Source organism: Oncorhynchus mykiss, chromosome 18, assembly GCF_013265735.2.
Source record: "Oncorhynchus mykiss isolate Arlee chromosome 18, USDA_OmykA_1.1, whole genome shotgun sequence".
Classification (NCBI taxonomy): Eukaryota; Metazoa; Chordata; class Actinopteri; order Salmoniformes; family Salmonidae; genus Oncorhynchus; species Oncorhynchus mykiss.
This window is the reverse complement of record NC_048582.1, coordinates 12619265-12633142: the sequence shown is the minus strand read 5'-3', so window position 1 is coordinate 12633142 and position 13878 is coordinate 12619265. Positions and strand designations below refer to the sequence as shown.

Below are 13878 nucleotides of genomic sequence, written 5' to 3'. Positions count from 1 at the left end.
AGTGTCATGGTCAAGCAACAAATGAGCTCCTTGAGTGACAGGGAGTGGGACTAGGTCTGTGTGGAAAGCAGCATGGAGAGAGAGAGAGGAGAGGGATGACTCAAGTAGAGGAGTAAACTATAAAAATGGACATCACATTTAACAAACCAAACATTCAAATAGTTATAGAAGGTAACATAAGAACCCAAACCGGTCTGTGCATAAATACCTGTATATAGTAAAATACAGTCTACCGCCCAGCCCTATGTTAAACACGTGTGAATTGGAAATGTGTTTCTGTTACATATCCCAACTCTCCCCGAGACACCCTCGGAGAGTGGAGTGAGACACCCTCGGAGAGTGGGGTCACGGCCAGGGTCTGCCATTATCAACAGCGACCCAGGAGCAATTAGAGTTAAGTGCCTTGCTCAAGGGCACAGACAGATGGTTGACCTTGTTGGCTTGGGTATTCGACCTAGCTACCTTCACGGTTACTGGCCCAACGCTCTAAGCGCTAGGATACTTGCAGGTGTATCTGTAGGTGGAGGAAGTTAACTCACTGTTCATGGAAGTCCAGCATTGGCGGCTCAAAGCGTATGGGCCTGCTGTTCCCTCTCTGTAAGGGTGAGCTGTGGGAGAAAAAAAGAGGAACCATAGTGAGGAAGAGAAGGGAAACAAGGACAACTTTTCATCCATGCTGCAGTCCTACTTCCTATTGTGTAACATGTAAAAAAATATATATAAAAAAAATAAAAGCTTGTGTGTGTAAAGCAAATCAGGTTAACATGTAAAAGCTCAGGGTAACCGCCAAAACAAGACAGGAAACCTGCCAAACCTGCTTTGCAAAAACAAGTGATCTACTGCAAGGTTGTTTCCCCTATATCATTTTGACTGACTATGACTACATAGTAATTTCAACAAAAAAAAAGGTTTTGCAAAGATAATTGAAGTCAGAGATATGCATTAAGACAGATGTCATTGCATGTGTATTCAGCTCAGACAAACAAGATCTTTCCATGAGAAACAAGGCACCCAAAAGGGAAACCGCTCCCTGCACACGCCACAGACAGTATGACTTCACTGAACAACACGTATAAGCCGACAGCACACAGGCAAGGTGTCGCTGTGGATCCATGACCGATGTTATGAAACGTCAGGAACTCATTTGCTTCTTAAATTTGAGTACAACAAGGAATATATGTTTTATTATTCCAAGGCCTACACTTGGAATACAGATGAATTCTATGAAGTCATAGTTGTACATTAGAACTTAGTTGTGCTCCTACTGTGGTCTTGTGTGTTCTAAGAGCGAGAGGTGGAAAAGAACTGCACATGCTCTTAATGTCGCTGTAGGAGATTGACCTTCAGCTGGGTAAATCACACACACCCCTCTGTCTGTGTGTGTGTTTACAGAGGAGCTCTACAACCAACCAGACCTCTCTCAGAATGACTCCTCCACTCCTGCATTTTGCAGCGTTTATAACTGTGTTTGAACACACATTTGCAGGTGGCGAACAATGCAGACGGTGTTCAGCTTATATTAATTGTAGATCATATTATTTATAATGTAAACAGAGGTAGATTCCCTGTAATTTCCCCCCTATAGCTTCAGAGTACAAACAAAGCCACATCATGCGTTGTTTAATGGTCATAATGGGCCACTGACTGACTGAAAAAGGCCACCGTGTAACAGCCAATCATACACTCTAAATTCTTGAGGTTTCAAAATGCAAATACATGGCTTTTCTGCGTGGCGTGCATTGGCCAACTTCTGATGTAGACTGAATGCTTAAAAAAACAATGTCAGCAGCTAGATAGATGGGAGGCTTGGCGGTGTTAGTTCGCCGTGGGTGGAGGAGAGGTGCGAAGTTTAGACTATAAAAAAAGGAACAGATGCATCGTCAGTCAGCATCGTGACTAAAAAGCCACAAGCCATTTCCTGTTCCAACTAAGCAACGCAAAAGTCTCTTCTGCATATTATAGAGATTGTCTAGAGAACTTTAAACCTGCTGAATGCTGGCCAGGGGATAAAGTGAATCTGATAATGAATCTTCTGCATATTGTAGAGAAATGTAAAAGAAACCTAATGATACTGGCTGCTAGCCAGAAGAGGTGTAACCATGAGACACCTATTGCATTATATATAATAACTGGTGTGACACCTAAGCAACGGAAAGACAAAAATAAAACTGAGAAAGGCTAATATAAAATTAAGCAAAAAACAGATTAACCACGTGTTACTAAATATAATCTTGGCCTCAACACGATGCTGACTAGACAATGAATAACTACTATTTACAAGCTGAACACAACTGGTCATTTGGAGAGAAAATACATAAGCCGCGGTGTTATTGCATGCTTTTGTGGTCAATCAGTCCTTGGTGTTGTGGACAGAAACCTCAAGTCAAAGTGAAAGGAAAATTGCCAGGCTTGCATATTTAACTTGTCTAGTTAAATAAAAGTTAACCATGACTTAATCGAAACTGATCTAAATAGCCAAAGCAGAACTTTGCTAAATTGCTAAATCTGTAGTGCTGGAAAAGTTGTGTCTTGATAAACCATTTGTGAGAAAATCTTCAGAGATTAATGACGAAGAGCAAACACAGCATCTCAGCTGTTAGAAACAGTAGACCAGACACTCCGTTGTAGTACGGCTGCAGCCGTACCAGACAATAACCACAACATAAGGCTCTTAGCACTGCCTGCATCCTCATACACACATGCTGCCCTGGAGTCTGGACATTGACCTTCATTATCAAGTCAGACTTTAAAAAGGCACATGCACACAATAACTAACAGCGTACATTTCCGCTACAAACTCCATTCACCACCTTGCTTTCCATTTGTATTGATCTCTCAATTGAATTCCTTGCTCTTCAAGCAGAGAGACCATTCAGTGCCATTCCATTTCATTTTATAATTAAATTAAATTTCTATACCTTTGGGACATCACTTCCTTCAACTGGGTTATACCAACTTCCTCCAATCTAAGCACTGGTTTAACCCAACACTTCTAGATAAGAGAGCTATAAACGTAATTGCCCTTACGGATGTTTACACAAACAATGGAGAGGAATCAAGTCAACTAAGAGGACAAAGGTGAACAGAGAGGGAGGCGTGAGGGGACTCCATTGGCATCAATATGAGCGGTTGCTATTAGGGTCTATCAGAATGAATACATAAAAATAAAATGTTGGTCCCATGTTTCATGAGCTGAAATAAAAGATCCTAGAAATGTTCCATACACACAAAAAGCTTATTTCTTTCAAATTGTGTGCACAAATTAGTTTACATCCCTGTTAGTGAGCATTTCTCCTTTGCCAAAATATTCCATCCACCTGACGTATATCAAGAAGCTCATTAAAGAGAATGATCATTACACAGGTGCACCTTGTGCTGGGAACAATAAAAAGGGCACTCTAAAACGTGTAGTGTGTCACACAACACCCCAGACGTCTCAAGTTGAGGTAGCATGCAATTGACATGCTGACTGCAGGAATGTCCACCAGAGCTGTTGCCAGAGAATTTAATGTTAATTTCTCTACCATAAGCGGCCTCCAACGTCGTTTTGAAGAATTTGGCAGTACGTCCAACAAGCCTCACAACTGCATTCCCAGTCTGGTGAAATCCATATATTTGGTCCAAATAAATTTCAATTGACCGATTTCCTTAAATGAACTGTAAGTTAGTAAAATATGAATGTTGTGTATTGTTCCATTGTCATATAATTGGTACATTAATCCTATCAACATAGGATTAAAAATAGTTATCCAGATTGCATTTTGGCAACGTGTGTGTGTGAGATATATATATATATATATATATATATATATATATATATATATATATATATATATATACACACACACACAGTGGGGCAAAAAAGTATTTAGTCAGCCACCAATTGTGCAAGTTCTCCCACTTAAAAAGATGAGAGAGGCCTGTAATTTTCATCATAGGTACACTTCAAAAATGAGGGGGAAAAAATCCAGAAAAATCACATTGTAGGATTTTTAACGAATTTATTAGCAAATTATGGTGGAAAATAAGTATTTGGTCAATAACAAAAGCAATGGACATTAGACCGCAATGTCTCTGTGAGACGCAAAGTAGGTGAACGGATGATCTCCGCTAGAGGTCAACCGATTAATCGGAATGGCCGATTAATTAGGGCCGATTTCAAGTTCATAACAAATCGGAAAAGGGTATTTTTGGACACCGATTTGGCAGATAAAAAAATAAAAATTTAACTTTTTATTTTATTTTAAAACCTTTATTTAACCTTTATTTCATCTTTATTTAACTAGGCCAGGTCACAATTGTAAATGAGAACTTGTTCTCAACTTGCCTACCTGGTTAAATAAATAAAGGTGAAATAGGCAAGTCAGTTAAGAACACATTCTTATTTTCAATGACGGCCTAGGGACGGTGGGTTAACTGCTTCGTTCAGGGGCAGAACGACAGATTTTTACCTTGTCAGCTCGGGGGATTCAATCTTGCAACCTTACAGTTAACTAGTCCAATACTCTGACCACCTGATTACTTTGCACTCCACGAGGAGACTGCCTGTTACGTGAATGCAGTAAGCCATGGTAAGCTGCTAGCTAGCATTAAACTTATCTTATTAAAAACAATCAATCATAATCATTAGTTAACTACACATGGTTGATGATATTACTAGTTTTTCTAGTGTGTCCTGCGTTGCATATAATTGATGATGTGCGTATCGTTGCTCCAATGTGTACCTAACCATAAACATCAATGCCTATGTATATATTTTTAAACCTGCATATTTAGCTAAAAGAAATCCAGGTTAGCAGGCAATATTAACCAGGTGAAATTGTGTCACTTCTCTTGCGTTCATTGCACGCAGAGTCAGTGTATATGCAACAGTTTGGGCCGCCTAATTTGCCAGAATTTTACGTAATTATGACATAACATTGAAGGTTGTGCAATATAACAGGAATATTTAGACTTATGGATGTCACCCGTTAGATGAAATACGGAACCGTTCCGTATTTTACAGAAAGAATAAACGTCTTATTTTCGAGATGATAATTTCCAGATTCGACCATATTAATGACCTAAGGCTCGTATTTCTGTGTGTTATTATGTTATAACTAAGTCCATGATTTGATAGAGCAGTCTGACTGAGCGATGGTAGGCAGCAGCAGGCTCGTAAGCATTCATTCAAACAGCACATTTGTGCGTTTTGCCAGCAGCTCTGCTGTTTATGACTTCAAGCCTATCAACTCCCGAGATTAGGCTGGTGTAACCGATGTGAAATGGCTAGCTAATTAGCGGGATGCGCGCTAATAGCGTTTCAAACGTCACTCGCTCTGAGACTTGGAGTGGATGTTCCCCTTGCTCTGCGATTGGTAACGCTGCTTCGAGGGTGGCTGTTGTCGATGTGTTCCTGGTTTGATCCCAGGTAGGAGCGAGGAGAGGGACGGAAGCTATACTGTTACACTGGCAATACTAAAGTGCCTATAAGAACATCCAATAGTCAAAGGTTAATGAAATACAAATGGTATAGAGAGAAATAGTCCTATAATTCCTATAACAACCTACAACCTAAAACTTCTTACCCGGGAATATTGAAGACTCATGTTAAAAGGAACCACCAGCTTTCATATGTTCTCATGTTCTGAGCAAGGAACTTAAACGTTAGCTTTCTTACATGGCACATATTGCACTCTTACTTTCTTCTCCAACACTTTGTTTTTGCAATATTTCAACCAAATTGAAAATGTTTCATTATTTATTTGAGGCTAAATTGTTTGTTATTGATGTATTATATTAAGTTAAAATAAGTGTTCATTCAGTATTGTTGTAATTGTCATTATTACAAAAAATATAAAAATAGAACGGCCAATTAATCGTTATCGGCTTTTTTGGTCCTCCAATAATCAGTATCGGCGTTGAAAAATCATAATCGGTCGACCTCTAATCTCCCCATATGTGGTTCCCACCTTGAAGCATGGAGGTGGTGGTGTGATGGTGCTTTGTTGGTGACACTGATTTATTAAAAATTCAAGGCACACTTAACCAGCATGTCTACCACAGCATTCTGCAGCGATACAACATCCCATCTGGTTTGCGCTTAGTGGGACTATCATTTGTTTTTCAACAGGACAATGACCTAAAACACACCTCCAGGCTGTATAAGGGCTATTTGACCATGGAGCGCGATGGTGCTGCATCAAATGACCTGGCCTCCACAATCACCCGATCTCAACCCAAATGAGTACTGCAGAGTGAAAGAAAAGCAGCCAACAAGTGCTCAGCATATGTGGGAACACCTTCAAGACTGTTGAAAAAACATTCCAGTTGAAGCTGGTTGAGAGAATGCCAAGAGTGTGCAAAGCTGTCATCAAGGCAAGGGGTGGCTACTTTGAAGAATCTCAAATATATTTAGATTATTTTCACACTTTTTTTGGTTACTACATGATTTCACATGTTATTTCATAGTTTTGACATTCTCTATTATTCTACAAAATAGTAAATACTGAGAGGAGATCCCTCTGTGAAACTTACTAAAACTCCCATGATCCCATCCACCATAACAGTCTGTCCTTTTCAGAGCAGATGAAAGAGAGTGAAAAGGGTGGAGCGAGACACTCAGACCAAATAGATTAATTTTAAGGAGCCACTAAAGCCCTGGAGAGAAGCACTCAAATATCGTAACCAAGGCCTGTGCTTTAGCTATTTTTACACAAATAGATTTTTACACCAAAACAGACCTAGGGCACACACAACGTAATGGGAAAGAAACCCTGCTGATGTTGACAATCGCCCCGATGACGTGCTGCACTGTGGCCTTCCACCCCATCCATGTTTTCTGATGTGGTTCTCATGATGATCTGACCGACTTATTATGTCACGCCACATGTACTTCTGCCTGATGGGCGTGTGCCGCCTGATGGGCGTGTGCCGCCTGATGGGCGTGTGCCGCCTGATGGGCGTGTGCCGCCTGTGTGGAGTGCACTGTGCAGATTGAGTTACTTTGTGACCCTAGCACAGAAACACACAGATTGCCAAACAATCCCTGGAAAGCCTGTTTAGTTCACCTGTGTGTGTTTACTTAAGGAAAGAGACAGGCCTCTGATCTGGAGGAACCTCATTGGCTGAGGGTGACGGTTAACCTGGCCTGAGGAATGTAAGGCAGGACACACTGATTATTCAAGAGGATTAACATGTTTCAGACCGGTTCTTCTAAATGCCACCAAGGTTAAGTGTAGCGAACTGCCACCTAGTTTGGCTGAAAGCTTCACAACCGAGGTCTAAAAGGGGTAACGTATTCACAGGGTGAGACTTTATGGAATCCACTTCTCTCTTTTCACGATGATGTCTGTCCACATGCTATGTAAACCCAGTCCCCTCCCGATGTGATCCTAACACTGCCTTGATGCAGGGGGGCTCTGACTGAACCTCCTGAAAACTCTTAACATCCCTCCACTGTCTCCATAGTGACTAGGACACACACAGACCCACACCCTCCCGTTGTCTACCTCCAGTGAAACCCAGCAGCCAGTCGACCAGCTCCACCTCCCAGCAGCCAGCCCCACCTCCAAGAGCATGACTATGTTGATGGAAATGAGAACAAGGTGTGGCAAACAGTGGATCAGTCTCCTACGAAGCAAAGCCGCTACATATGGAATTGGCTAGCAGCCATAGATAAGCTGAGTAGAGATGTGATTCTAATGCCAGGGTTTACCCTCCTATTTAGAGTCTAGGTGCGACTGGTGTTACATAAGGACGTTTAATGAATTAATTGATTACAGTCATTGTGGCCTGCAACAACATATACAGTTCTCTCAGAGAGTCATAGGTGCATTCAAAGATAATAAAAAATATATACATCATACCTTTTTTGATTATATGAAGCCAGGTGAAGGTCAGGCTCTATCTGTAAAACAAAGAAAAATCCATGTGAAGTAACCATCAGATGAGCAGCAGGCGATCTTCATAGCTCTAGTCTGACATGACATGGCTCAAAACATAGGAACAAAAAGAAAGTTATCCCACCCCTAATGATATCATCAGAACAAACAAACCAGGTCTAGATGCAGAAAGTCATAGGCAAATAAGTAAGACGTGCTGGTGCATGCAAATGTGAGCAGTTCTGACATGATGATGTCGTTTTATTTTATAACAGCAGTCAAACGGATGCGTTTCCACCACAAAGGTGGAACACCCATCAATTGAACACAACACTGGTGCCCAATTTGCATTGGATTCAGAATGTGCTGTATTAACTCTATAGTCACCTCACTGCTAATTGAAAAATCATATTTTGCACTACAGTGATTCAAGCATCAAAACCAGCAAAAGATTAACGTCTCTGACTATGGACCTCCTTCAATCAAACCGGCCTTGGCCATATTTATGCAGCATCTCTATTTACACAACTACTGCCCTTGTTCATCTAGGACCATTTAACATGTGAAGTGGTGGCAGTCTACCTGTTGTTTCTAACCATTCCCTCAACTTTTTTGCAATTCTAGGCCTATTTGATCATAGATAAAGAGGGGATGTTTATATACTATGCAAACACTCCACAGGGGGTTTAAATGAGTTGAGCCCTCAACTGCTCTGTTAAGGCCAATCAGCACAGGCAGGCGAGGTGCGCAGGTGAACAGAGGTGGAGAGAGGAGGGGTGACTGACTTTCAGAGCAGTGACATGTGGGATGGACAGTGTTCTGACCCCGCCGGGCCGACCAGAGCTAGCTAGCCTCTATAACAGTGACATGTTTGTAAACTATGATATCTGGGTAGTATCACTGTCAATAATGTCCTTTTGGACATCTCACAGAAGGCCGCTCTGTCGTTTGTCTTGTCTGAAACAGTGAACAGCACACGACCAAGAAACCTGATAAAGGCTAAACACAGACTACTTGGTTTTACCCAATATATATAGCAGAGAAAGTGAAAGTTACAGCTTTGAGAAGATACTGATCTCATGTTAATTTTTACAGCGATTATACTTGATTTCACAGGCTGCTATTCACCTCGTGTTTACTGAGTAACTACATAGTAGCGTGATAGTGTGTTAAGCTGTGCATGTTGCATAGGGAGGGTCATGTGCCTTTCTGTGGTCGCTAGGAGGGGAGTGTAAGGAAACAATGTCTTACCTGCAAGAGGCCTCCCTCACCAAAGTGAAGTACCTCTAAGATTGTGTCTGATTGGATGAATGCTGTGGAGACACAATTTGTCAACAGTTATTAAAAGACCCCTCCATAATTACATTCTGCAGAAAGTGGCAGAGTTGACTTGACAACCGTAAACAGAGCAGAAAACAGATGAAAATATCCATGTCTCTGCTATTGGTAGGGTGTGTTAAGTGTGCATATAGGTCCCCATTTTCAGTGCATTCCTTAAACATGTCATGATTATGTTCAGCAATGCAGGAAACAGCCATACTTTAGACAGGAAGCATTTCAACCGTGGCATTTAAACTCAACCCACCACTGCTTCACACATTGAAACTGCTGGTGGAAACAGTTCTCCTTTTCACCCTAGCTATAGGCTGCATTTTTATTTTTCAAAGTTACAGTTAATTGGATATGGAAAGGTGTACTAGCAGACGAATGCTTCCCTAAACAACTGTAGCCATCTAGCTAGCTACTGTGTTGTTGAATCCCAGTAAGGAATGGGCTTATTTCTGACTGTATGAAACATAACGTTACGAGAATGGCTAACGTTAGCTTCTTAGCAAAGCAAACCACTAAGAAAAAACGCAAACCTGGTAAATGAGTACACCTATGATGAGTATGCATTTCGTTGCACTGTACTCCAGTCTATGATGTATATAATGTGTAGCTTATATGTAAATGACAAATAAATTAACTTGAACTTGTCGGTCTTGACAAACTAAAAATACCACTTATTTCCTGGTTTAAAAGAACAGCTAAACCAGTGTGACAAGCACTAACGTTAGCTAGTGAAGGTTGATTACAAGTTACTCAGGACTAGCGATAGATATCCAAAATGATTACGTTAGCTAGCTAAGTTCAGGATATTTAGTGAAACATGACTGGAACTAGCAAAACAATTGAGCTAACTACGTTAGTTAGCTAACGTTACCGCTTGAAATCTCAAGGGCCACTTTAGCTAGCTTGGCTAACGACGTTACCGATACGTTAAAGAAGCGACTGGACTGGTTAGGAATGTGTGAATATATTAGCTAGCTAGTTTGGACATAATGCAACCAAGTATTACATTTAGCTATTGAGCCATGTCCTTTACTAAGCCAGTCCAAATACAAGCCGACACCCCCTCAATCACTGGACACTTTTGCTCTAGTCTTGAACACAGGCTAACGTTAGGTCGTTAACGGTAGCTAAGCTTGCTAGCTAGCAATAGTACACTTGCTGGCTAAATGTAGCGGAAAAAATGACAACTAAAAATACAAACCTTGTTTATTTGCCTGAGCTATATGAAAAAGTGCAAAAAATAAAACCCGAAGATATCCGAAACAAGACGTTTTTCCCTTCACTGGCAAGTGGAGGAAACTCGGTGTTCTTTCTGCTTGCGCCATTCTTCTGCTCTGACTGCATCACTATGACCGTATGCTCCTAGCTATAAACATTGAGCGCAAGAACTGGCAAGCAGTGACACGAGGAAACTTTGTGGACACTGTGAACGGTGCAGTTGGCACTTGGCAACAGCACAAGAGCAAGTACTTTGGTCTTTGACACTCGACCTTATCACACGTTTTAGTGTTTTTACATCCTTAATTTCTATTTTCTATTTCAAATGCAACAGACATAAAAGTTATGTTCCATGTTCATACATATTTTTTATCAGCAGTTCCAGCCTTCATAGATTTCTCTCTTATTTATTATAGCAGTTAAATGTTTAACGTTTAGTTAAGACTAGACAGGCGCTATGTATAACGTGTCTTTATTCTCTTAGCAGCCACCATCTCTATCAGTTCACATGACAGACAGGAATTTATAGACACAGGTTAGGCATTACTAATCAATTATGAATATCTGATTATCATCCTTACGCTTTACTTTTCATTAAATTGTTGGGTGAAGATCAAGTGGAATAATACATTTAAACTCCAGAGGGCAGCAATGCTACATCATTTCCCAAACAAATTTCAATATCCCAAAATAAAATTAGCGAGAATGGGGGAAAACACACTCACAATATATTTGTATGACCCAAATGACACCATAACCCAATGACACCATCAAATCCAAGTTATAATGCATGACAGACTTTAATACACTAAAGTAAATGTACCTCATATCATTTGTGACTCCTTCCCTGAGTTTATTTGAAGGGAGCAACAATCAGCATGCAGACATTCAATTTGTTTTGCTGATATATGGCCAATTGTTTTCCGTGCAAGGTCCATATGCCCTAGTGCTGGGTCATAGGGGAGATAAGACAGGCCCCCCAGGACACAAAGGTGTTCCTCTAGCTTGACAACTGCACAGTTAGTAGGGCAGATCAGGGACCCAGTGGTGTGAATGGAGTGAAGCGAAAGATGGTTAAGCAATTAGAAATGCACATGGGTTTAGCAATTATTGTTGCGTTTACCCACAACACAATAGAATAAACAACTGCCTGGAGTCCAGTGGAAGTTGCTGAAGGGAGGACGGCTCATAACAATGGTTGGAATTGAGTGACTGGTTTGATACCATTCCATTCCAGCCATTATGCTCCATTCCAGCTATTATTATGAGCCGTCGTCCTCTCAGCAGCCTCCACTGCTGGAGACACAGGATGGTGATGGGTTAGGCTTTACAGCACAGGGCAAGTAGATAACAGATTATGTAGATAACAGATTATGAATTTGATTGATCCTCAGTGGAAAAAAGGTAAAATGTTTTGTTCATCATAATAATTTGTATTATGCCACAAATGGCAGTCCTGTGGGGGAAAATAACTCATTGATGAAAGGTCAAAGGAGAATGGCAAGAATCGTGAAAGCTAACAGGCGGGCCACAAACAGGCAAATAAAGGCGCAGTACAGGCATCTCGGAACGCACAACTCCTCTGTTCTTGTCACACACCTGGTTCCACTCCTATCAGCTAAAAACAAGAAGAAGCAGACCCAGTGGGCACGCTATCAACAACACTGGACAATTGAGGAGTGGAAAAGCATTGCCTGGTCCGACAAATCCCAGTTCCTGTTGCGTCGTGCTGATTGCAGAATCAGGATTTGGCGAAAAGCAGCAAGAGTTCATCACCCATCCTGCCTGGTGTCAACATTACAGGCTGGTGGCAGTGGTGTAATGGTTTGGGGAATGTCTTCCTGGCACACGTTAGGTCCCATTGAGCAACGTTTCCATGCCCCAAAGAATTCAGGCATTTCTGGAGGCAGAGAGGTCCAACCCAGTACTAAATGGGTGTACCTAATAAACTGAAATATATGGAAATACTAGGAAATGCTCCAGGTCATACTAGGAAATGCTCCAGGTCATACTAGGAAATGCTCCAGGACAGCAGTGTATGATTTGAATTGGCCTGTTTATTCTAGCACAAAGAGATTTTTAATTGATCCCTCAGCACATTGACGCCTAGGATGGAGTGAATCATTGGTATCATGGTTACACACACAATCTCACAAGATCAGTGATTTCTCATGTGAGAGAAAAGGAAGTGTCTCCTCCATATTAGGATACATTTGGATATCTTGATCAACTGTATTGTGGGAGACCCTGAAAAACACCCTGAAGACTCTTCTTGTTAACTTCTTCCCAGCTGACTGCAGTTGTCATTGCCTCTCTTGTGAACGTCCAAATACCATCAAAAGATTAGAGGCAATCTCATTTGTAAGTACTAATCCCACAGTGCCAGTGACTGCAGTCTGGCCACACGGAGGCTTTTGGAGTACACAAGGTTCAAACGTAAAGGCAAATAAAACACAAACAAAAAGACTTCAATACAATTTCAGTCTATGGACTCTGAAGCTCCATCTATGCCTCTAATATTACATCAGTGTAGATTTAGTCTACTACTTGAAGAGGGTGCCTGGTACGAATGCATGTCCCCCAGTCGCACAATCACTTTTCTGGCCCTTTATCTAACGTTGTATGGCCAGTAAACACCTACATCTCACAACCAACAGGACAGGTCATGCAGTTTCTGGAATTGTTGTTGGACAGAATTAGCCTTTTATTAATGACTGTTAATTCAATGTTTATTTCTGAGCCCTTGATAAGAATTTATAGCTGTGGTAGTGGAGAAACACTGTCTGAACAACTAATTAATTGCTTTACTCTCACATTCATTCAGGTGCCTCTGCGGTTCCTTAATCTGCGGTTCCTTAAGTCCGTCATGACAAGAACTGACTTAACACTTGGACCAGGGAAACACATTAGTGGATCTAGGGACATGCTGGAGTCTTAAATCTAAGATTAGAGCTTCTGTTCTATAGATGGAGGACGGAGGATTTCCCCTGTGTCTTCTCCACTTTTCCCAGGTGGGTGGGGCCTCTGTGGCCATCCAGTAGAGTAGCCTAGTGGGTGAGACATTCTGAACATCGGTGACATCTCACAGCAGCTCATGGCCCAGGCTGTGCTGAAGGAAAGAAGAGCGCCAACCATGTCCTACCAAGCTAAGGGCAGAAAAGGGCACTTGGCTCTTCCTGTATTTGTAAACTGTAGGTAAACTACCTGCCTGATACGACACAACACCAATCACCCAGTCCTAAATCAACACCTACCCACTACTCACAAGACACTTGTGTAGATATGAATGGAGTGGATAGTTGTCTGGAATATTATAATATTTTCACCTTGCCCTCTGATAGGCTAGGTGGAATTTACGCCATATTTCGACCACTTATCCAATCCGTAAGGGGATGTTTCTTGTTATCTGTTATTATGCAGGTGAGGAGCAACACATAGCACCTCTTTCAGTCCCAATGGAGGAGCA

At 41.4% G+C, this 13878-nt stretch overlaps 1 protein-coding gene across 2 annotated transcripts in view; it reads right to left on the bottom strand.

Moving 5' to 3' along the window:
• LOC110497015 (transmembrane protein 131) overlaps positions 1-10818 on the bottom strand; it is a 31432-nt gene extending 20614 nt beyond the window's left edge. For both annotated transcript variants that reach the window (XM_036951298.1, XM_036951299.1), the window contains exons 1-4: positions 10396-10818; positions 9114-9175; positions 7848-7888; positions 540-608 (exon numbers count right to left, since the gene is read on the bottom strand). In XM_036951298.1, the coding sequence (XP_036807193.1) occupies positions 540-608; positions 7848-7888; positions 9114-9175; positions 10396-10519 (296 nt within the window). In that variant the 5' untranslated portion in view covers positions 10520-10818. The remainder of the gene's footprint in view (positions 1-539; positions 609-7847; positions 7889-9113; positions 9176-10395) is intronic.
• Between the last annotated feature and the right edge of the window lie 3060 nt (positions 10819-13878).